Below are 24,489 nucleotides of genomic sequence, written 5' to 3'. Positions count from 1 at the left end.
ATGCTATCGCCGCAACGCTACGCAAGCATGTGGGGAGGGATCGCGCTACCGTATCTAGCTGAGCGCTGTAATATGCAACTGGCCTGCTGGCATCACCGTGTTTTTGTGTTAGTACACCTGCTGCGCACCCAGCACTTTCTGTTCCGTATAGTTCAAAGGGTTTCCCATAGTCTGGCATACCTAGTGCTGGTGCCTGCGTTAGACACTGTTTGAGTCTCTCAAATGCTGTTTCGGATTCGTCTGTGTGCGAAATCCGATCAGGTTTGTTTGAGGAGACCATTTCCTGCAAAGGTAGCGCCAATATGGAAAACCCTGGGATCCAATTACGGCAATACCCACACATTCCTAGAAACGTCCTGATCTGTTGTTGGGTTTGTGGCAGTGTCATGTCTCTAATGGCTTGGATTCTATCAGCGGTCAGGTGTCTCAGTCCTTGTGTTAGACAGTGTCCCAAATATTTTACCTTAGCTTGGCATAATTGTAACTTGTCTTTGGAAACCTTGTGACCTGTGTCTGAAAGATGAAACAGGAGCTGTTTCGTATCCTTCAGGGAAGCTTCCAATGAATCAGAACACAGTAGTAGATCATCCACGTACTGTATCAACACTGATCCACTCTCCGGTTGGAAAGACTGTAAACAATCATGCAAAGCCTGAGAAAATATACTTGGACTATCTATGAAACCTTGGGGTAACCGAGTCCACGTGTATTGGACTCCTCTGTATGTGAATGCAAACAAATATTGGCTGTCAGGGTGCAGAGGTACCGAAAAGAATGCGGAGCAGAGGTCAATAACAGTGAAAAATTTGGCAGTGGGAGGAATTTGCATTAGGATGACAGCTGGATTAGGCACTACGGGGAACTGACTCTCAACTATTTTGTTAATCCCCCTTAGATCCTGCACTAGCCTGTAACCCCTCCCCCCACTCTTTTTAACAGGGAAGATGGGACTATTTGCTGTGCTGGACGTTCTTACTAGAATGCCCTGTTGTAGCAAGCGCTCTATTACTGGGAAAACTCCTAACTCCACCTCTGGCTTCAGAGGATACTGTGGGATTTTTGGAGCTATCCTACCATCTTTTACTTGTACAACTACTGGAGCTACGTTTGCCATTAATCCAGTGTCCTGTCCATCTTTTGTCCAAAGTGACTCTGGTATCTGAGATGTCATCTCTTCTACTTGGGATGGGTTCCTATTTGTCATAATGGAATGTGACATTAATTTTGATGGGGAGTCTAACATGTCTCGTACTTCCTGAGCGTGATTCTCAGGGATGTCCAAGAATACACCTTCAGGAGTACAATAAATGACGCAACCCATTTTACATAGTAAGTCTCTTCCCAGGAGATTAGTTGGTGCCGATGCAGCCAGCAAAAAGGAATGCTTGGTATGCAAAGGCCCTATTGTAATCTCGGCTGGTTTGCTAACAGGGTAGTGCTGGACTACTCCTGTTACTCCCATGGCTGGAATTGTCCTACCAGTGGTTCTCATGCCCACTGTCGAATTTATCACTGACTTGGCCGCCCCTGTGTCTACAAGAAAGTTTAAAGTTTTACCAGCTACATTGATTGCAATCTCTGGTTCGCTTCCAAGACTAGCAATCAACTTAACTGGGTGCAGATTACAGGTATGGTCACACCCCTATTGGGTATGCTGACCTCCCTGAATCCTGCTGGCAGCGACTACTTGTGCGGGGGTTAGCTGGGAACTACCAGAGGCATGCCAATCTCTGTTCGGGGGATATCTTTTTGTTTCCCCTGTATGTGGCTCAAAACTCCGCCTCTGTGGACCCTGCTCCCAATGTCGTGTGTCGTGTCGTTGTCTAGGGGGTTGAAAAGATCTTTGTACACTCTTTGTTCTACATTCTCGTGCATAGTGTCCCGGTCTGTTACAAGAAAAACATGTTATTACACTTGCCTTACCCACAGGATTCGGTGGTACATACGCAGGCTGCCTTGTGGTCAGCGCCTGTATACTTACGGACATCAACTTATCACTTTGCGATTCCCTGTGCCTAGTGATATTTCTGTCGTGATCAATAGCAGCCTCTCTCAATGTGGACACTGACAGACCTCGCCAACATGGCTGCGTGGTCTGTACCCTAGCTTTTAATGTTTCTTTCAAACCATCCATCAGTACAGATACTGCTACTTCTCGATGGTTTGGGTTGGTCTTAATGTCTTCTATACCAGTGTACTTTGCCATTTCTAATAGTGCCCGGTGAAAATATTCTGTTGCCGTTTCGGACTCCTTTTGCTTAATGGAAAATATCTTGTTCCATTTAACAATGGCTGGGAAATACTCCTTTAGCTGTAAATTTATCCTTTTTACATTATCCTTGTTGTACACGTCTGTAAGCGGTACATCTTTATCCAATGCACAGTCAGCTAAAAATTGAGTTGCGTCAACATTGGAAGGTAAACAAGCTCTTAGCAGTATCTGCCAATCCTTGTTGTTGGGTTCTACAGTGTTACCTAGATCCCTGATGTATTTTTGGCTAGCAACTAAGTCCTTTCTGGGGTCAGGAAATTCGGACACTATTGTTCTTAATTCCATTCTGGAAAATGGAGTGTACATGGCAATGTTCCTTATGGGAGTGGCTCCAGACACATCTGTTTTTCCATTGGGAACTGCTATTACCCTTACAGGAGCAATTCTAACAGCCTCTTCCTGTGTAGATTCTACTGCTTGTTGTGGTACAATTGTTTCAGTGTAGTGCATGGTGCCGTACTTACCCGTTGACACGACCTCACCTATCCCTCCGCTAGGGGCTTTCACTAATCTCGTGGGTGTCGCTGTGCCTACTGTGGTCTCTGCTATGGTGGCTGCAAGAGAGAGAGCTGAAATTGTTGCTGAATCGTCTTCTTGATCACACTCCTGAGGAAGGTTCAAAACAGGGTACATCTTGCACGGGTTAATACTTGCATGAGTTATTTGGTTAACATCATTAACATTTACAAGGTTACTAAGAGTTTGTGTTTTATAACCCAGTGCGTTTCTCTCCGCAATCAACTTCTCTCCTGCAATGTATGGTGGAGGAGGAGCTGTGGCTATCAGCTTCCTGACTGCCCCAGATCCTGCCGCCAGAGCCAAACCTCTCTGTATCTCATCTTCCTGGTGCCATAACTGTAAATAATCATGATGTTGAATTCGTCTCTTTGCTGATTTTACGAGACATATCCTCCTCCTTAAATTCACTTAAAACACTTCTGGACTAAAGCTACCTATTCTTGGGAATTTGTCCCTGTCTTGTACAGTCATTCTTTCCCATTCATCACATAAAGATTCGGTGTGACTTCCATATTTTTCACACATTACATATCGTGCCGACCCAACTGGTCGGTTCACAGAATCAACCTGAACCAGGGTTGATCGCCCCCTACCTGAGCAACTGGCCCCCATAGTCTGCAGGTGTTGCTTAGTCCTCCTTGGATTTCTGTATCAAGGTTTTCAGCAAGCCTTTACAGACAACCAAATTACTCCACAGTAGGCCGGCGGTGGCGGTTTACCGAGTACCCCACTCACTCGCCCACCTCGACCAATACGACCTGATCACACCGACGTGGTGCTGGCGTACTCGATACAGGGCCCCTATGGAACCTTCAGTTTACTGGAACATATGAGGGTTACCCGCAGGACACTTACTCTTTCCAGTAAAGGTGGGGTTGTTAGATAGTTCCTGAGTGACCAGCGAACTTCCCTTTAAAAATAAAAAATTACACAAATCACGTCAGAATGTACAAATAGCGTTTGTGACCACTTTACTCTAATGGTATTAGGTCAGATTACTAACTACTGCACACAATTACGTGCGGTCCAATCGTTCAGTACATAAGCACTACCTGTTATGTACTGAGAGATTTAATGGAATCGATGTTTCCGGCCGCGATTCCTTCAGCATGAGCTTATGGCCTATATGGGTTCTGCACCAACACCCCAGGCGTTGTGCCTCTTGTACCTTTATAGCGGACCTTTTAGTACCTTGTGACCTCCTGGTCTTGTTACCTTATGACCTCCTGGTCTTGTTACCTTATGGTCCGCTATACTCTAATGCTCAAATATTATTTAACCAGGGATGCCTCCCTAGCCACCGTATATGTCACTTACACGTATGTCCCTTGACGAGTACCCGACTTTCCTTTTGGTTCCACCTTAAAGTTGTATAAACTTATGTATACAAAACCACACTCACTCAACACATGTACACTTTGTTTCTATATCTATTTCTGCGCAGAAATTGTCTTCAGTCCAACAGTGTTACCAATTAGGAGCAGGATCTGTTAAACTAAATTTCAGATTTTTTCCAAAAATAGATTTGCGTTATTTACCGCTTCGCGTTATCTACCGCTGTGCGTTACTTATCGCTTTGCGCTAATTATCGCTTTGCGCTAATTCAACTTTTCGTGACTTGAGCTACGTGGGCGTAACCGGACGCTACGTTGCGTAGTGAACGCTGCGTGCGTCTGCCTTTTGGATTGCGTACGCTAGTCTTTGTTAGCGACACGTGTACGCAATGCAAAGATCCACCGTAACACAATATATACTTTTATCAATGTAAATGATCCCTGATCATCTACCGCAATCCACACTGACTGCCTTGTCTCCTAGACAAATCGTGTGTTGTTCTATACTTTAACTATTACCTTTACTATGAAATAACAGCAAATCTCTTTTTAGCACTTTCTATCAACTATAAAAATTGGCAAACAGGAATAGTGATATACGAAATTGAAAAAGAAATGCAGATAAATGTATGCGTGCGTGTATACGCAAGACAGAAGAGAAATAAAACAGTTTTAAAAGACACAAGCGTTTTGTTCTTACTTCCGGTTCCCGGATTCCTTCAGCACTCTTTATCTAAGCGAAGCAGACGCTTATCCCGTCAGCACTGGGAGACAACCTCCCACCCTTTGCTGGGGGATAATGTCTGCTGATCTACCTAGTGCAGATATGAGAAGGATAGGACGAGTCCCCAATTGACAAAGCTAAATTCCTTTGTCGTATAAACAACCCTTTATGAAGTCTAAGAACACTGTACGCTGTTTGCTTAAGAAGTACCGTAATGGTACGCTAGTTGCGTAACGATCGCTCAGCCGTAGGCGAGACGCTCAAGCGTCACGTTCGCTCACGGCCCAGTGATCACAGGACACGTTATTGGCTATGACTAGAGTAATGATTCGCTATGGCGTGGCTTACGCTCAAGACCACGAGGTCACCAGCGGCGCAGACGCTCACAATGCTATACCTTTATGTCTAAACCTTATACCAATGAAATACACAGAATACCTTAATGTGAATACAGGGTGTACGTGCAACCTTGTGTAACCTGACTAACTACAAAGCTGCTTGAACGTCACCGACGCTCAAGTGAACACTTAACACTATAGAAAATACACAGATACTGGTTTAGGGTCCGAAGCCTATTAACTGTATTATACCTAATATACTTGTAAAAAGGGGATAACAGTACAAATGATACACTACAATATAACAAAGACTTCCTAACCACAGAACTAAACAATAAATACAAAAAAGACAATACTACACTGACCTAAATGCAATACAATGCTATAATACTATGAGAGATATAAGAGAAAAGAGGAGAGAGAGAGAGAGACGGAGAAAGATTAGAGAAATTGGCTCACAGTAAGACAATGATTACGGAGAGAAAACTTACGCACAAAGGGTATGATCGCATGCGCCTCGATATCCAGCTCCCGGCTATCAGCAGATAACCGTTGATGAGAGAGTGAGAGCTGGATGTGGTCGGCCTGCCTATTTATGCCCCACACACAATGCAATCTCATGGTCCTACAATCCCATTGTCCATTGGCCGAAGGAATTCGGCCCTGCATCATAACAAAAGGTCATAGGGTGATTCATACAGGTGGGCTGTGACGATTTCCAACAGCTCAGGTGGGTGGGAAACTGGGTTTCCCGCCGCATACCTGAGTATGTGTAAATAATAGAAATGGACATAAACTTCTTATGTCCATAACTATTCGCACGAGCGATTAATACGCTCCAAACCAACACCGGAATATTACTAATTAAATACTCTTCCGATGGGTACCAAACACGGCTGTATGATTCCTGGCAGACCCTTCGTACAATACAAAGAGGGATTCCTTTAAACAGGGACCTTCTATTTTAACCAAACTTTCAGAATCTATCAAGGGGACCATGATCTACAAACTACATTAATTGTGAACATTTGTAACGAATGAGTCGCACGCTACGACTACATAAACTCTACCGTAAATACGCATACCGCGCCTGCGAGTGCACGCTATCGCGGGTATGCGCCTTCACGGGAGAGCGTACGCATGCGCAGCGCGGACCAGTGTGCGGTGCAAATATGGCAACGTGCATAGAGACATTTTTCTGACTTTGACACTGTCTACAATGCAGCACAGATATGGAGTGTTTTTCAGGCAGACAACGTATACTGGTGGTCACTGGTCAGCAAAACTCTGCACTGTACTCCTCCTATATAATATTATACTGGTGGTCCCCAGTCCCCACAATAAAGCAGCACAGTGAGCACAGATATGGAGTGTATTTCAGGCAGACAACGTGTACTGGTGGTCACTGTCAGCAAAACTATGCACTGTACTCCTGCTATATAATACAGCTGCTCCCCAGTCCCCACAATTAAGCAGTGTGAGCACAGATATATGCAGCACACTGAGCACAAATAAGGAGCGTTTTTTTCAGGCAGAGAACGGATAAAACTGGTGGTCACTGATCAGCAAAACTCTGCACTGTACTCCTCCTATATTATACAGCTGCTCCCCAGTCCTCTCCACAATTAAACAATAAAGCACAATCAAGTTCAACAATAAACGGAGAGAACGCCAGCCACGTCCTCTCCCTAACATTTCCAATGCACGAGTGAAAATGGCGGCGACGCGTGGCTGCTTATATAGAATCCGAATCTCGCGAGAATCCGACAGCGGGATGATGACGTTCGGGGGCGCGCTCGGATTAACCGAGCCATACGGGAGAATCCGAGTATGCCTCGGACCCATGTAAAATGGGTGAAGTTCGGGGGGGTTCGGTTTCCGAGGAACCGAACCCGCTCATCACTAATATTAATTGAGTTTTTTGAGGGTATTTTCCTAGTTATGTAATTTGACAAATAATATTAGCGCCTAGAGATATTTTTGTGGAGTTACTGTTCTAGAAGGTGCAAGATGATGGTTAAGTAGAATGTGAATGGTTGCTAAGGACAACATCTCCACTTCCACTAAATATAAATAAAAAACACCTTCCACTAAGTATTTTTGGCGTGAAGAGGAATGTTAAACTAAACACCTACTTATTAAGGTAAACACATTTATATTGTGTATGTGATTGGAACAAACAATATTGTCCACATATAAATTGATGAAAGGTTTTTAAAAATGGAAATGATTACACATAGGATATTGTGAGAATAATGTTTGACATAAACACACATAGCTAATATAGGGCTTAATTCAGACCTAATCGTAGCAGCAACTTTCTTAGCAGATGGGCAAAACCATGTGCACTGCAGATGGGGCAAATATAAAATGTGAAGAGAGAGTTAAGGCCCGTACACACTGGACGATATATCGGCCGTTCTCTGGAACGGCCGATATATCGCGGGTCCGTCGGCCAGTGTGTACGACCGATACGTCTCTGAACGCCGTTGTTCACAGACGTATCGCGTCGGCCCCACAGCACAGCCGACGGCCAATATATCTACCGATATATTGGCGCGTCGCTGTGTGTGTACGGGGAGGTCGGCCGACCGCCCGTACACATGCTGCGGCGGCCTGCGGTGATTGACAGCTGAACTGGGCGGGCGTGTGTACACGCCCGCCCAGTTCATGACATCAGTCCCAGACGGATCGGGCAGTGTGTATGCTCAACACACTGCCCAATCCGTCCATAGATATATCTGCAGATCAATTGATCTGCAGATATATCTATTAGTGTGTACCCACCTTAAGATTTGGGTGGGTTATTTTGTTTCTGTGCAGGGTAAATACTGTCCGCTTTATTTTTACACTGCAATTTAGATTTCAGATTGAACACACCCCACCCAAATCTCTCTCTGCACGTTACATCTGCCCCCCCTCCCTGCACTGTACATGGTTTTGCCCAACTGCTAACAAATTTGCTGCTGCGATTAACTCTGAATTACCCCCATAGTGTTATATGAATCCCTTATTATTCAGACTGTTGTAGGGTGAATACCAACACAAAGGGATGTCTATAGTTACACTACTTCCAAATACATTATATTGGTGGAAATATACTTACTTGATAAATGTTGTTCTATTAGTTGCTGCCTTACCTGCCTCCCTACATCTGTACTCTGTCGCCACGGCTGATCGGTCAGCACAGCAGGATTCCCCCAGCGGCTGCAAGCAATAGCAGTCGCTGGAGATGTGTAAATGAACACACACACACACACACACACACACACACACACACACACACCCATGTACCTGGTGGCTTCCCCGAAGGTTAAACAGAGAGTCGCGATGGTCACATTGTTTCCAATGGTCATGATGTTCTGGTGTTTGGGTGGGAATTTTTTTTCCCCCAAATATATAAAAAAAAAGTTTTTACTGAAATCATTTTGAATAGCATTAAATACATTCCTCACCTAATTTATTATTTATAAGAAAATAAACCATGACAAATTCTGATCGGTTTTTGGGGAAAAAATGTGTCAGTTAATTGGTTAAAGAGCTTCTTTTGCATTGACCAATTTCATAATTTACAGTTGTGCTCATAAGTTTACATACCCCAGCAGAATTTGTGATTTTCTGGCCATTTGTCAGAGAATATGAATGATAACTCACAAACTTTTCTTTCACTCATGGTTAGTGGTTGGGTGATGCCATTTATTGTCAAACAACTGTGTTTACTCTTTTTAAATCATAATGACAACAGAAACTACCCAAATGACCCTGATCAAAAGTTTACATACCCTGGAGATTTATGCCTGATAACATGCACACAAGTTGACACAAACGGGTTTGAATGGCTACTAAAGGTAACCATCCTCACCCGTGATCTGTTTGCTTGTAATCAGTGTGTGTGTATAAAAGGTCAGTGAGTTTCTGGACTCCTGAAAAGACCCTTGCATCTTTCATCCAGTGCTGCACTGACGTGTCTGGATTCTGAGTCATGGGGAAAGCAAAAGAATTGTCAAAGGATCTACGGGAAAAGGTAATTGAACTGTATAAAACAGGAAAGGGATATAAAAAGATATCCAAGCAATTGAAAATGGCAATCAGCAGTGTTCAAACTCTAATTAAGAAGTGGAAAATTAGGGATTCTGTGGAAACCAAATAACGGTCAGGTAGACCAACAAAAATTTCAGCCACAACTGCCAGGAAAATTGTTCGGGATGCAAAGAAAAATCCACAAATAACTTCAGCTGAAATAAAGGACTCTCTGAAAAAAAGTGGTGTGGTTGTTTCAAGATGCACAGTAAGGAGGCATTTGAAGAAAAATGGGCTGCATGGTCGAGTCGCCAGAAGAAAGCCATTACTACGCAAATGCCACAAAGCATCCCGCTTACAATACTCCAAGCAGCGCAGAGACAAGCCTCAAAACTTCTGGAACAAAGTCATTTGGAGTGATAAGACCAAAATTTAACTTTTTGGCCACAACCATAAACTTTACATTTGGAGAGGAGTCAACAAGGCCTATGATAAAAGGTACACCATTCCTACCGTGAAACACGGAGGTGGATCGCTGATGTTTTGGGGATGTGTGAGCTACAAAGGCACAGGAAACTTGGTCAAAATTGATGGCAAGATGAATGCAGCATGTTATCAGAAAATACTGGAGGAAAATTTGCACTCATCAGCCCAGAAACTGCGCATGGGACGTACTTGGACGTTCCAACATGACAATGACCCAAAACACAAGGCCAAGTCGACCTGTCATTGGCTACAGCAGAATAAAGTGAAGGTTCTGGAGTGGCCATCTCAGTCTCCTGACCTCAATATCATTGAGCCACTCTGGGGAGATCTCAAACATGCAGTTCATGCAAGACAGCCGAAGAATTTACAGGAACTGGAGGCTTTTTGCCAAGAAGAATGGGCAGCTTTACCATCTAAGAAAATAAAGAGCCTCATCCACAACTACCACAAAAGACTTCAAGCTGTCATTGATGTTAAAGGGGGCAATACACGGTATTAAGAACTGGGAAATGTAAACTTTTGATCAGGGTCATTTGGGTAGTTTCTGTTGTCATTATGATTTAAAAAGAGTAAACACAGTTGTCTGACAATAAATGGCTTCACCCAACCACTAACGATGAGTGAAAGAAAAGTGAGTGAATGAGTTATCATTCATATTCTCTGACAAATGGCCAGAAAATCACAAATTCTTCTAGGGTATGTAAACTTATGAGCACAACTGTATTTCCCTTTGTCATGTTCTGATTCCACTGTAGATTTGTCCACCACCAAAATGCAGAATCCAACAATACTATTTGAAATCACAAATTAAATACCATGCTTCTATTAAATGTATATTAAAGGGCACTAAACCTAAAATACTAACTGGTGCAGTATGAAAAATGCATGTTAGAACATTAAACAAATTCCTATTTAAGTGGTTACATACAATTATTGAACTTCCCATTCTATCTTCTTTTCAGAGCAGCAACTAGTTTTATAGTTACACTTATGATAATGAATAGGTGATTAAGTATGAACATCTTACTATTTATTTGAATCTTTAGTAATATCTTTCCCGCTCCACTGCCTGAAGAAACCACACTCAGGCTGTGAAAAAAGGCATTCTAATATCAAAATGTGTTTTAAACTTATGTTTATTCATTTTGTTGCACATTGGATGTTCTTTCTTTCTTTCTTTCTTTCTTTCTTTCTTTCTTTCTTTCTTTCTTTCTTTCTTTCTTTCTTTCTTTCTTTCTTTCTTTCTCTCCAACGCTTCCGGCATCATCATCTGGCGGGCATCAAACCACCAGGGCTTCCAGTGTCTTCACCTGGCAGGCTCCAGCCCACCGGGGCTTTTCTTTCTTTCTTTCTTTCTTTCTTTCTTTCTTTTTTCTTCTTCTTCTTCTTCTTCTTCTTCTTCTTCTTCTTCTTCTTCGTCTTCGTCTTCTTTCTTTCTTTCTTTCTTTCTTTCTTTCTTCATAGCCATGAAAGACAATAATGTGCTCTTTTCGGTTTCCCCCTAATGACAGCATTGGGTGCGTGGGCTGGCAGGCCAATAAGTTTATGTATGGGCGGGGTCTAGGAGGATAACACTGCAAGTTGCAGCCTGTGACAGGAAAATAAATTATTTCTGTCAAGGCTGTCAGTCTCCTGTGGGCCTATTTTCATGGGAGGGCCTGGAGCTGCAGCTCCACCCACCCCATTGTTAATCTGGCCTTGTCCCCATCTCCCAGGTGACAGCTATAATAGGCACACCCCGACCGGATAGGACGCTCAACAGACAAGGACACGCACAACAAGCTCAGTTTATTGCTACACTGGATGGCTGCATCTTCCCATAGTGATCTTCTCCATACTACAGTATGTATCATCTATCAAAAATGGATGGGGTATATATGCTTCTGCTACAAGCTCAGTATTACAACCTGTGCTAGCAGCTAGCAGTGCGTGATGCGAACGACCTAGGTGTTGGTGTATAATACATTACAGTGCATTGGATGGGAAGGGAGGAGTGGTAGGAGGGCAGAGGGAGGACCTGCTTGCAAGTGATCAGCAGCAGCAGTAGCAGCGTGTGGTTGGCTGCAGCCTCCCTGGTACCTAGAGAGCGGAGAGAGAGTGCCGGCGGGAGGGGGAGCGCTATAGCGTGTGTCTGTGCTGGAATATGCTGCGTGTATGACCGGATTGCTGCACACACTTACTAACCTACAGGACCCCGTATGTGTGCTGCAGTGCTGCGCTGACTGAGCCATGCCTGACACCTGCTGGATATAAAGCCGAGCCTGGCACTGTGGATTATGATTTATTCTGCCCGGACACTTATTATACAGGTATAGTACCCTCTTTGTTAGGCCTGTCCATTTCACCTGTCACAGGACAGAGCACAGAGTGCGTCAGCCCACTCCTTATATACAGCGCAGTGACTGTCTCCCTTACAGGCACACATGCTTTGTGTGACACTACTGCCACATATATCTCTGCAGCGCATTATATACCACTATGTGCATAGTACAGTATATGATAATCTCTGATAGATACTGGTATCTGCTGTACCTTGCCAGACGGGATACCCCCGATGGCTAGTGCTGTGCTATTATCCCATGCCATAGAGGATGGGAAGCCTGTCTCTAACATGGAATTGTATACAATATGTGATGCTGCCTTGCCCTCCCTCAGGGTGGGCTGCTGTGTGCATTATCCCAGGCTGTGCTGATGGTGGTGATATATAGGCAGGATGGCCTGCCCTCACTATACATAGGGAAGTCTTCCATATGGGAGACTCAGATGTGGCTGTCTCTGGCTCTAAACAAAGAAAACCTCAATGCAGCCTTTTTACTGACAGCTGCCTTATAGCATGTGACACTACACAGTCCTGGGGCTGCAAGGCTTGGGTGAGTGATAGTGGGGAGGTATAATAGCATAGTCACCATAGGGATGGCTGGATGCTGCAGCTAAGGCTTGTGTTGTTGGCTGCCTTGTATGCTATGAATGTGCCATTGCAGGTGCTGCCAGTGGCTGTACTGAGGGTGAATGGGTGTACATAAGCCAGGGATTCAGCACTGGCCAGCTCCCTTCTTACACACTGTCTTCCACCAATTGCGGTATGCATCCTAGCCTTGTCCCTTGGGTTCTGTCTTATTTTCTGAGGTCTTGACAATACAGTAAATAGTATTTTCCAATGACATTGATTGCAAGTACACAGGGTTTGATGACAGCTATTGTGTGCTGTTTTTTTTTTTAATTCAATTTATGAAATAACATATTCAGAGACAGCTTTCGCATCATGCAGAGAGAATGATACAGAAATCTGCAATAAACCAAAGCTTAGCCAGAGATCAGTGTATGATACTTAGATCTTTACAGATCTGCACTTATTAATGATTGTGAACCTAAATGCTAAAATCCATGTTATTATTTAATACTGCATTGGTTTGTGTACACAGACACCGCGATACACCTTTATATACCTTTAGGGAAAAGACAGACAGTTCTTTGGACAATTCATTGTATATTTGTCTCATAGTTGCCTTGATGTACTGTATACATTGGTTTGAATTTCCATCAGATATAGCAAAACGTTTTAGAGTTACCCCAAAAACTTTTAAAGGGCCTTGCAAGGTCAGTGTGGGCAGTTCTGTAAGGGATAACCAGGATCTCCAAAGGAGTTAAAGCAAAATGAAATCAAAAGAGAAATAGAGAAAAGGAAGAAGGTGACTGAGTATTCACTACCATAGTTAAGTTAGGCAGTGTGTTATAACCTTCCTTCAATGCATAAGGATCTCTCTCTACCTTGGTTAATTTGAAATCCAAAAATTATCATGCTAATACTGTAGATTGTAAACTATATATCTAGTAAATAGTCATTTGTGTTCTCGAAAGCTTGCACGCTGTGCTTACTCAGCAATGGTAAGATATTTGCATTATTATAACGTGACATTGTGAAGGCAAGTGGTAGCTTGTGAAAGTAATACTATTGTTAAAGATTATGCAATTTAAATACATTAATTTATGACTGTAAATGCTTCCTCAGTGGGATAACATCTGTGTTCCTTTATTACCATCTGGCTCAGGATGGGTCACAGAGCATGGGCTAAATGTGCATCAATTAGTGGATGTCATTTTGGCATTCTTATTGAAGATGTCCCAGACAGGTGGCCAGTTCTGTGATAATTCCAGGATTGCTGTTGTTACCGCACAAGCTTCTTACGCCAGTAATAGAACGACCGCTTTCCACAGTTTACAACAGGAACAAGTCCATGAGTCACTATCGCAAACACTGATGTATCTTTTTTTTTAGTACTAATTTGTAAGTGTTTTAACAAGATATATTCTTACAGGCAGAGGAGGAATATTTGAATGAATTACTTTTTTTTTTTTAATGAAGTGATTAAAAAAAGTTTGCCCGATCTTCTAAACAAGCAGACATGCTATTTTGAGAAATATTTTCTACTTTTCCGTCTTATAGAACCACAAATGAGTACAAGCTGCTGTATTGTGTACCCATGAGTAGTCAGTAGAATGTTAGACTGATACTCCCTACAGCTCCAAATGAAAGGGCTTCCTCTATACTGTCCTTGTATAGAATCATAGGGCCATGGTCACTTACACTATAGTGACACATGCAGCATGGGGGGATGGATTCAGAGGTGGCCGCAGTTTTAGCCATGACTGCGTCTTTATGTTAATTCCGTTGTAGCTGGTCTTCCTGCTGAAACGCCCATAAGCTGGTGCACTAATCCGCCGCTGTGCGTATTAAGTTGCACCATTGGTGGCACCATCAGAGATTGCAACAGCCTTATGGAGGCACAAGAATCTCTTTCTAAAAATGGCTGCCTGTGTCAATGCAACGGCAGTCTTCAAACCCAGTTGCTGACCATGAAATGCCCGCAACTGGTTAGCCAGCCCCGTGTTACCACCCTGAAATGTTACCCACAATTTACTATCTGTGTGCAATTTCAGTCTGCGCATTGGCATTTCTATAATGGGTGCAGTGTGTGCGGTGCACACGGGACCCTGGGTCCAAGGGGGGCCACACCGCAAACACTGCACTGATACATTATACTTACCCCTCCGGAGTCCTGCGATGGTGTCACTGCTGTGCGGGCACAAATCACTCAGAAAATGGCCGCCGCGGCCATTTCTGAGTGATTTGTGCATGCACACTGAAGGTATCCTCGGGAAAAAGGCGCAGCCGACATGTTCCCGGAGACCTGCGCATGCGCAGTAGACTCTGGCATTATGCCAGAGTCTACTGCTGCCGGAGGGGAGAAGGCCCGCGACAGAGGCTGCACGCGGGTCCCCTCCTCTCTTAAAGCGCCCCTGAGTCTGCGTCTATGTGTGGTAAACATCGGGACACATGTGCAGTGTGGCTCGGATGCACGCTCAGACTCAAAACACCATCCGCTTACATCCAACATCGTCACTGCGTCCATCTCTAAATATGGCCCAGTGTGTGACATGTCTAAGCATACTTGTAAACTGAATAAAGCAAGGTTTGTATTGAGAGTTTTTAATCCATATAACTACAGTATGTGTGATGTTATAGAAATTACTGCTTTCACAATTGCGATTTCTTTAGCTTTGCCATCACCAAAACTTTGTTCATCAGTGAGAAGAGAACAGCAGCCTTTTTCAGACTTATTTCGAAAAGTTTATATTGGTTCATTTTTTTGCCATTTTGTGAGTGTTAACTGCAGAAAAGTCGATCTGTAAATGGCCCCCACTGGTTTTATATGTACAAAGTTCAAAAAAGCACCCCATTATCAATGTTTGAGCTAAGCATGGGGGGAAGTAACATAAAATACTATGTGGGAGATTTATCAGAGCTTGGAGAGAGATAAAGTACTAACCAATCAGCTTCAAACTGCCATATTACATGCTGTGTTTGAAAAATGATAGTTTGGACCTGATTGGTTGATACTTTATCTCTCTCCACTTTATCTGTCTCCAAGCTTTGATAATTACCCCCCTAAGTTCTATCTGTTATGATCCTGAAAGTTGTGGAAAAAAACACACGTTGCGATGTAATGAAGTCCAAGTTTGGCGGCCGTGCGGGATGCTGGCCAAACGCGGATGTTTTTTTAAAGGGGCAATAATGTACAAGGCATGGTTTAGCCATATACATGATTGCCCTTTAAAAAAAACATCTTGAGTCCAGCCGGCATCCCGCACGGCAGCCGAACTCGGACTTCATTACATCCCGTTCTTTATGACAAGAAAAAATCTTGATGTGAATGATCTCTTATCCCGTGACTGAGGTGCTCAGCTTATACTGTACGTGCTTAAGTATTAAACTAAAAATATGTCTTATCAGTGACTGTAACACTAGATCTCTTCTTTCAAATCTTGTTTTTGGATTGTTTGTAGGTCATGCATAATTTTTTATTGTGCCTGAGTTACAGGAAAGGCAATGGTGGTCATTCCGACGCGATCGCAGCGTGCTTTCGCTCGCACAGCTGCGACCGGGTCACTACTGTGCATGCGCAGGGGCCGTAATGCACACGCACGTCGTTGCGCACCGGGCAAAGTCGAAGGGGACAAAGAAAGCAATCGCTGCGGCGATCGCTTGAAGATAGACAGGAGGTGGGCGTTCCTGGGCGGCAACACAGTGTTCGGACCCATTTTCTGGGAGTGGTAAGAAAAACGCAGGCGTGTTTGAAGAAACGCAGGCGTGTCCAGGGCGGGTGTTTGACGTCAGAGCCAGGACCGAACAGGCTGAAAACGTTGCAGCTGGTAAGTAAGTCTAGATCTACTTAGAAACTGCACACATTTTTTCCCCATAGCAGGGCTGCACAAGCGAACGCAGCCTTGCTATGGGAAAAAACCCACGCCCATAGGCGGAGTATAGTTGATCGCACGGGCTGCAAAAAGCAGCTACGTGCGATCAACTCGGAATGACCCCCAATACCTTATCCATACTGGGATGTACACACGTAGAGATGTGTGCTGAGCGATCTATCACAGACTGCTCAGCACACATCTCTCCCCCCTGCACAGCGCGATATGTGCTGAGCGGAGAGGTGGGAGTGGGGACTGCTCACTTCAGACAGCAGTGAAGTGAGAGACCTGACTAGATTTGGCATGCATTCTTGCCAAATCTAGAGCTGGCAATAGTGACGCGCGGGACCGCGCATCGCTGTCGCCGGCACCCTACACACAGAGTGATCTGTGCTCAATTTCTGAGCAATCTAGTCAGATTGCTTAGGAATTAAGTAGAAATCGCTCCGTGAGTACCGCCTTAAGTCTCATTGACTCATGCTGAGGGATACAATACCCCTTTCACACTTGAAAGCCGGGAAATCGCCATGCCTACAAGCCGGCAAATTCCCGGTCTCAGCCCCGACCCCGGTAAAAAACCAGGCTGGCACCCTTGACTTAGTCCTAGGTTGTTTGCTTTCACACTAAGCAAAATCCCGAGTTGATGTGCATTCACGTGCGTGTAGTGTGATACCCCTTTTCCACTGACGTAAAAATGCTGTGTTTTTGCACATTAACGCTCATCCACCCGGGATTTTTGCCAGTTGAAAAGGTTCCAACCCAGGTCCCTGACCTTGCTCTTTAGCCGAGTCGGGTTTAGGACCTGTGAAATTGCCGGGTTATAGACCCAGCAATTTTCCGGGTACACAGTGGAAAAGGGGTATGAGAGGGGTATAACAATTCTCTCAGTACTACTGGGGTATTCAGTAGCAGTCGCTACTCAGATGCAATCACATCTCCCAGATTCCCCTCGCAGTGCGCACACACAGGACCCCCTCTGTGCTTGCTCAGGTGGGGAGATGCGAACGCATCTCAGTTATGTGAACAGTTCAAGTGAATATCAGCTTTGATCACTGTTTGCAGCATACAAAATAATAGGTCAATTTTAATAATAAACAAATAACTTATTTTGGTAAATATTACAATTTTTTTATTTTTGTCAATGCTACAACCAGAAGGAGAACTCTTCTATTAAGTAAGGAGTTGTTCCTTAGTTAGGGGCGCTGACTATGGACCTCATTCAGCTTCAGCAGCAGTTTTGCTAAGATTGAAAACTGCAAATGATAAAATCGCATGCTGAGGGTCGCCCAGCACAGAGCAAGGCCGCCCAGCATGTAAATGGCAAGCAGCGATGCGATCGCAATTCAATTTGTGAATGCCCCCCTGTCTCCACAGACAAGCTGCGAAGGCAGACGCAGGGCAGTCATTTTCTGGGTCGAATCGGGCGTGTGTGATATCACGTGGCTGCCTCGAACCCACTCCCGTTTTCGTTGCCAAGCCCACCAAGCTCTGCATCACCACCCCTGCAACACTGCGTCACAGCCCTGTACCACCCCGCAAAAGCCTCTACCTGTCAATCAATATTTAACAAAATTAATTATTTGTTTATTATTAAAATTGGCCTATTATTTTGTATACGGCAAACAAAGATCAGTGCTGATATTCACTTGAACCTTTTCTCTTCGGTATAGAAAAATGTCTTATATGTGCTACTTTTGTCCCTTTGCGAAAAATGAGTGCAGTTGGGTCCCAAAGGTAGAGAGAATCTACAGTAGTTTCAAGAGAGCATTACTAAAAATTTAGTTTACACTTCCAGTTGTGTAATATAAATTATAATGTTTTAGGTAGGCAAAATCAGGACAATGGCCTAGTTGACCTACTTTTAGGTTCAGAACTAAATCTTACAATGTTGTGCTAATTTCAGGATTATATAAAGATCAGGTTTTTATAACAGGTTAAGGTTGGGGTTAGTGTCTATCTTTTATTTCACTCCAGAGAATGCACCGTAGGCAACCAACTTATATAAAGATAAGCTTTTCTTTAAAGCAAGTGGGGCCTGAAACAAAATACAAAAGTGTCTTCTATTCCAAATGCTTTATCAGTCTAATGATGAGTCTTTATTTTGGAACTGTTGCAATTTTCCAGTTAAACTGTGTCTACAATAAAAGTGGGATTTTCAGGTGTGTGTCGGTCTCCTGATCGCCGGCATCCCGACAGCCGGCATTTGTGGCTACTGCTGAAACACAGGTAGAAATTATTTGTAGTCCTTGCACAAAGCACCAGCAGTGACAATACAAATCAAATAGAAAGTATCATATAAATCATATGAGAATTACTTTAAAATAAGATCTACATTATGTTATAAATTTGGGTATGGTGTTAGTGTCTTACTTTGGCAAATCTAAACACTTGCCAAAACTAGATAACCATCTGCGCTGTCCTATGTGTGTGTGTGCTTGTTTTCGTATACTTAATGTTTTTATTTATTTATTTATTTCATTGAAATTTCTATTATACAAAATATTTTTTAATATGAGGTATACATTTGGGCTACAGAATCCTGAGCCTCAGGGTGTTTATATATATATATATATATATATATATATATATATAACATACAACCTGTAGAGACATGCAGCGGCACTCAGAGACTCCTCCCAAATGGTTAAAGTGCAAACTGTATTTTAATGCATCATAAAATGAGTGACCAACGTTTCGGGGCCGTGGTGCCCCTTTGTCAAGGTTATATATATATATATATATATATATATATATATATATATATTAGATTATCTCTTAACATTAGCCAGATGTTTGTCCCATGCATTCTGGAATTATTTTACTACTAGCTGTTCTACCAGTTCTTCGCACGGGAGTTTCTGATTTTCACGGTTGTAAATCTAAGTGAGTTTTAAAAATGTGGTAAATCTATAGAGATGTAAACGTGAGACGTCTTATTGTAAGTAAATATTGATCCATGATTCTTGGCGTTACCTGAGGAGCTCCCACAGCATGTATGGTAAAAGGTGACGGGACCATTTTTGTAGTTTATTAAATTCTACACACTGGAGGTGCAATCCAGATTTTGATCTGATTGTCCGTTTGGGCGTTATCGCTCACGCAATGCAAGCCACACATCGGTAATTATGTCATTTTGGCAGCCCCCTTTTCATCCTCTTAGGGGAGGTTTATTAAAACTCTAATTACGTAGTTTCCCTATTTCCTACCTGAAGAATACCTATGTTACATTTCATCTTCCTAACATATTAACATGTAAATTTTCTCCTGTACTTTTTTCATAATCATTCTTTGTTACTGCCCATGTCAGACCCTCTCTGCACTTTTCTCCTCTGTGCCAGTCTTCTGCTTTTTTCCTTTCTATGCCAGCCTCTCTTTCCTTCCCCTCTCAGTGCCAGCCTCTCTTCCCTTCCTTTTGCAAGCCTCTCTTCACGTCTTTCAGTGCCAGCCTTTCTGCACATCCTGTCTATGCCAGTCTCTCTTCCCTTCTTCTGAGAGCCAGCCTTTCTATCCATCCTCTTTCCTTCGATTGTGCCAGTCTTTCTGACCTTCCTCTGTCTGCGCCAGTGTTTCCACCCATGCTCTGTCTGCACCAGCCTCTCTACCCTTCTTCGGCTCAAGTGTTTCTGCCCATCGTGTCCGCAAACAGCCTTTGTGCCCATCCACTGTTTGCAACAGCCTCTGTTTCTTTCCCTTTGATCTAAGCTCTATGCCCATCTTGCCTGCACCAACCTGTCTTCCCTGCTTCTACACAAGCCTCTCTTCTAATCATTTGTCTGTGAAAGCCTTTCTGTGCTTGCTTTTTTGCTCATCCACCTTTTTGCTTGTTATCTCTCTGTGCCAACCTTTCTTCCCTTTCTTGGTGCCAACCTATATGCTCATCTCCTATCTGCACCAGCAGTGTGCCCGGGTGCCATTAAGTTAAGTGCATATAGCCCATCAAACGAGATGCAGCAGTCACGGGTCCATATGTAAGCAGTATGCAGCAGGTTTTCCTGGCTTGTCAACATCTCATTTATTCATATACATTTTGTCAGTTTTGTTATATATGTTAATGAGCACTACTGTGTGGTGTAGTTTTGAATTTATTGTGATATTTAGATTTTTTATTTATTTAATTTAATTTTTATTTATATTATTTGTTATTATTAATTTATTTCTATTTTATTTTTTGGGGGGTTGCTTAATTATTGCCTTGCCCCGGGTGCTGGAAATCCTCGTTTCGGCCCTGTATATAGCTTGCATCCCATATTTTTTACAGTGTTTTATACTGGAAGTAGTTAGCATTTTGTTTCCTCTTGTTTTGTGTGCACTGTTTATGCTTACGTATCTTGAGGCAATGCACTTATGACACTATATAAATAATGGATAATAATAATAATAATAACAACTCCATGGTCCCGACCCTCTGTTGGCCCTCAGTTTTCTATTTTGGATTTTTGTGGCACATATTTAAAGTACTAAATGTAAGATCCCACACTATGGTTCATGCTTTACTTTCCTTAAATCACTACACCTGTAGTTACTCAATCTGCGGTCACTGCAGGCCCGATGCATAAGCTGGGTACGCGGCGGTATAGAGCGCCATATTGAAGAGGTGCTACCAGTGGAATAAATACAGTGGGTGCATGTTACAGTCCCCACAGTGGCGTAAGTTCGTCTCAGTTGCCCGGAGGCAAGATAAATATTGGTGCCCCCCCATATATTTAGATAAATATATATATGTACGATATACTGTATACATACACTTCATTGTCTTTTATTTTAAATCACACATTTCTTAGCAGTCAAACCCAGGATTAGAACCCATGACCTGTTACGCTGACAGCAGACACTTTACTGATGGAGCTATTTGCCCCTGTACAGTAAGCATGAGAATGTTAACTATATGAAGTTGCGTGTAATTGTCAGAGAAGTAACTTCATATAGTTAGAATTCTCATGTTTCCTATACAGGCACAAACATTGCATCCAGTGTAATAGGTTGTGGTTTCTAATCCTGGGTATGACACTTGTAAAATGTGTATATTCAGTATAATAAAAAGGGTGTGATTTGTAAGGTGCAGGGACCAGTGAGGAAGTCGGCCACTGAAGAGATAGTGGCAACTATCAATTAACTTAATTCAATGGTGTCACAGAATGGGAGGAGAGGTGCCCCCCTTCAGAGCAGGAGCCCGGCGGCAGATGACTCCGTTGCCTCCCAGAGTTACGCCTCTGAGTCCCCAATAGAAATGGCTCGGTGAGAGCAGGGACACGGCGGCAGCATTATGGTGTGGCATAACGTGTAGGGACTAAAGTGTGGCATAATGTGTGTGGGGTGGGTGGTGCTGCAGTATCGCATAATGTGTGAAATAATGTGTAGGCACTGCAGTGCATACTTGCCTACCTGACCCTCTCCATGAGGGAGAAAATGCTCTGTTCCTGGACTTTCCTGGTCATGTATGATTGCCATCACCTGTGGTGAGCTAGTTCATTGATAAGAAAGGTGTTTCACCACAGGTGATGGCAATCATACATGACCAGGAAAGTCCAGGAACAGAGCATTTTCTCCCTCATGGAGAGGGTCAGGTAGGCAAGTATGCTGCAGTGTGGTATAGTATGTGGAGGCTACAGTGTGGCATAATGTGTGTGTGGGGTGGGGGGCGTGCAGTATAGCATAATGTGTGGGCATTACAGTGTGGCATAATTTGTGGGGACTACAGTGTGGTATAATGTGTGGGCACTGCAGTGTGGTATAATGCATGGGCACTGTAGTGTGGTATAATGCATGTGTACTGTAATGTGGCATAATGTGTGGGCACTGCAGTGTAGCATAATGTGTGGAGACTGCAGTGTTGTATAATGTGTTGACATTACAGTGTGGTATAATGTGTGGGCACTGCAGTGTGTTTAAATGCGTGGGCATTGCAGTGTGGCAATGCGTGGGCACCTCATTGTTGCACAATGTGTGGACACTGCAGTGTGGCATAATGCGTGGGCCCTGAATTGATGCACAATGTGTGGACACAACAGTGGTGCATAATGTGTGGGGACGGCAGTGTGGTATAATGTGTGGGCACTACAGTGTGGCATAATGTGATACCCATAGCAATCAATTACTTAGTTTTCATTTTCTAAATTGCTCTAGAACAAATTTGAAGAAAAAAGTTATTTTAAGACTAAACTGTTAAACACATTAGTTTGGTAGGAACCTTATATCGCTGCTTCATCCATGGCATAACGTGTATAAGGGTCTTTACTGTGGCGTAACATGTATAAGCAGATTTACTGTGGGGTAACGTGTACAAGAAGCATGAAGCAGATTTACTGTGGGGTAATAACATGTATAAGAAGTACTACTGTGTGGTTTAATGTGAATAACGGACACTGGTGTGTGGTGTAATGTGAATTGGTACTATTCTGTGGCCATGCCCCTATATAGTGTTCATTCTAGCACCCTGCACCTTTCAAAATCCATAAACACTACCTATATATTCCACTGGGGGGGCGCCAAAATCTATATTCGCTTACTAAAAAAATTAGGATCAGGCCAGCTCTGTCTGGGGTATCAATCCTGTGACATATTTTTGCAACATCTACAAAAGGACATATGGGTGTATTCATTACCTGTCAGTTCAGTATTCAATGGGGCAGCCAAATCCGACTGTCTAATTTGGCCGCTCCCAACAACTGTCAGTACTTGGGGAGGCAGGTGTCCGTGCTGCTGCTGCCACTGTCGTGCGGCCGGGTCTGCTGAGAGCCGGAGTTCCTGCTGCGGCTGTCACTGCCGTGCTGCCGGGTCTGCTGGGCGCCAGAGTTCCTGCTGCTGCTGTCACTGCCGTGCTGCCGGGTCTGCTGAGTGCCAGAGTACCTTCTGCTGCTGTCACTGCCGTGCAGCCGAGTCTGCTGCCAATACTCACCCGTCTCATCTCCCCGGTTCCGACAATGTCAATCCAACTTTAAAAAAAAGTCGGATTGACATTGTCGGAACTGGGGCCAAAACCTGTCGGATTTGGCCACGAAACACGTGGATTCGCGGCTAATCTGACAATCCATGTGTTTTCCAACAAGTCAGGAATTCCCGACTTGTTGGAAAAAATCAGCCGCATTGAATAGATCAGAACCCCTTCCGACCTAAACCTGTCGGAAACTGCCGCCTTTCCGACAAGACGGCAGCTTCCGACAGCAATTGAATACACCCCATAGATTACAAGAAATAACACTAACGAATGCATTAAACAAAAATTAGCCCAGCACTGATCCCTAAATTACTTCACTGGTTACCAGCCAGTCATCTGAGTTTACATCATTGATGAGAACATTATGGGGCCTGATACAAAATTGGAAATACATTGGCACATGTTGCTTCTGATCTGCTTGACTGGAGAAATGTATATTTCTCTGACGTCCTAGTGGATGCTGGGAACTCCGTAAGGACCATGGGGAATAGCGGGCTCCGAAGGAGGCTGGGCACTCTAGAAAGATTTATGACTACCTGGTGTGCACTGGCTCCTCCCACTATGACCCTCCTCCAAGCCTCAGTTAGATTTCGTGCCCGGCCGAGGTTGGATGCACACTAGGGGCTCTCCTGAGCCCTTAGAAAGAAAGTATAGTTTAGGTTTTTTATTTTCAGTGAGACCTGCTGGCAACAGGCTCACTGCAGCGAGGGACTAAGGGGAGAAGAAGCGAACTCGCCTGCTTGCAGCCGGATTGGGCTTCTTAGGCTACTGGACACCATTAGCTCCAGAGGGATCGACCGCAGGCCCAGTCCTTGGTGTTCGGTCCCGGAGCCACGCCGCCGTCCCCCTTACAGAGCCAGAAGCAAGAAGAGGTCCGGAAAAACGGCGGCAGAAGACATCAGTCTTCACCAAGGTAGCGCACAGCACTGCAGCTGTGCGCCATTGCTCCTCATGCACACTTCACACTCCGGTCACTGAGGGTGCAGGGCGCTTGGGGGGGGGGGCTCCCTGAGCAGCAATAAAAAACACCTTGGCTGGCAAAATACCACAATATATAGCCCCAGAGGCTATATATGTGGTAAATACCCCTGCCAGAATCCAGGAAA

At 43.9% G+C, this 24,489-nt stretch overlaps 1 protein-coding gene across 2 annotated transcripts in view; it reads left to right on the top strand.

Moving 5' to 3' along the window:
• Positions 1–11,744: 11,744 nt before the first annotated feature.
• The window catches only part of HECW1 (HECT, C2 and WW domain containing E3 ubiquitin protein ligase 1), a 785,299-nt gene continuing 772,554 nt past the window's right edge, over positions 11,745–24,489 (top strand). For both annotated transcript variants that reach the window (XM_063922467.1, XM_063922469.1), the window contains exon 1: positions 11,745–12,002. In XM_063922467.1, coding sequence (XP_063778537.1) covers positions 11,970–12,002 — 33 coding nt within the window. In that variant the 5' untranslated portion in view covers positions 11,745–11,969. The remainder of the gene's footprint in view (positions 12,003–24,489) is intronic.

This window comes from Pseudophryne corroboree, chromosome 5 (genome assembly GCF_028390025.1).
Source record: "Pseudophryne corroboree isolate aPseCor3 chromosome 5, aPseCor3.hap2, whole genome shotgun sequence".
Lineage (NCBI taxonomy): Eukaryota > Metazoa > Chordata > Amphibia > Anura > Myobatrachidae > Pseudophryne > Pseudophryne corroboree.
This window is presented reverse-complemented; position numbering and strand designations above follow the sequence as displayed.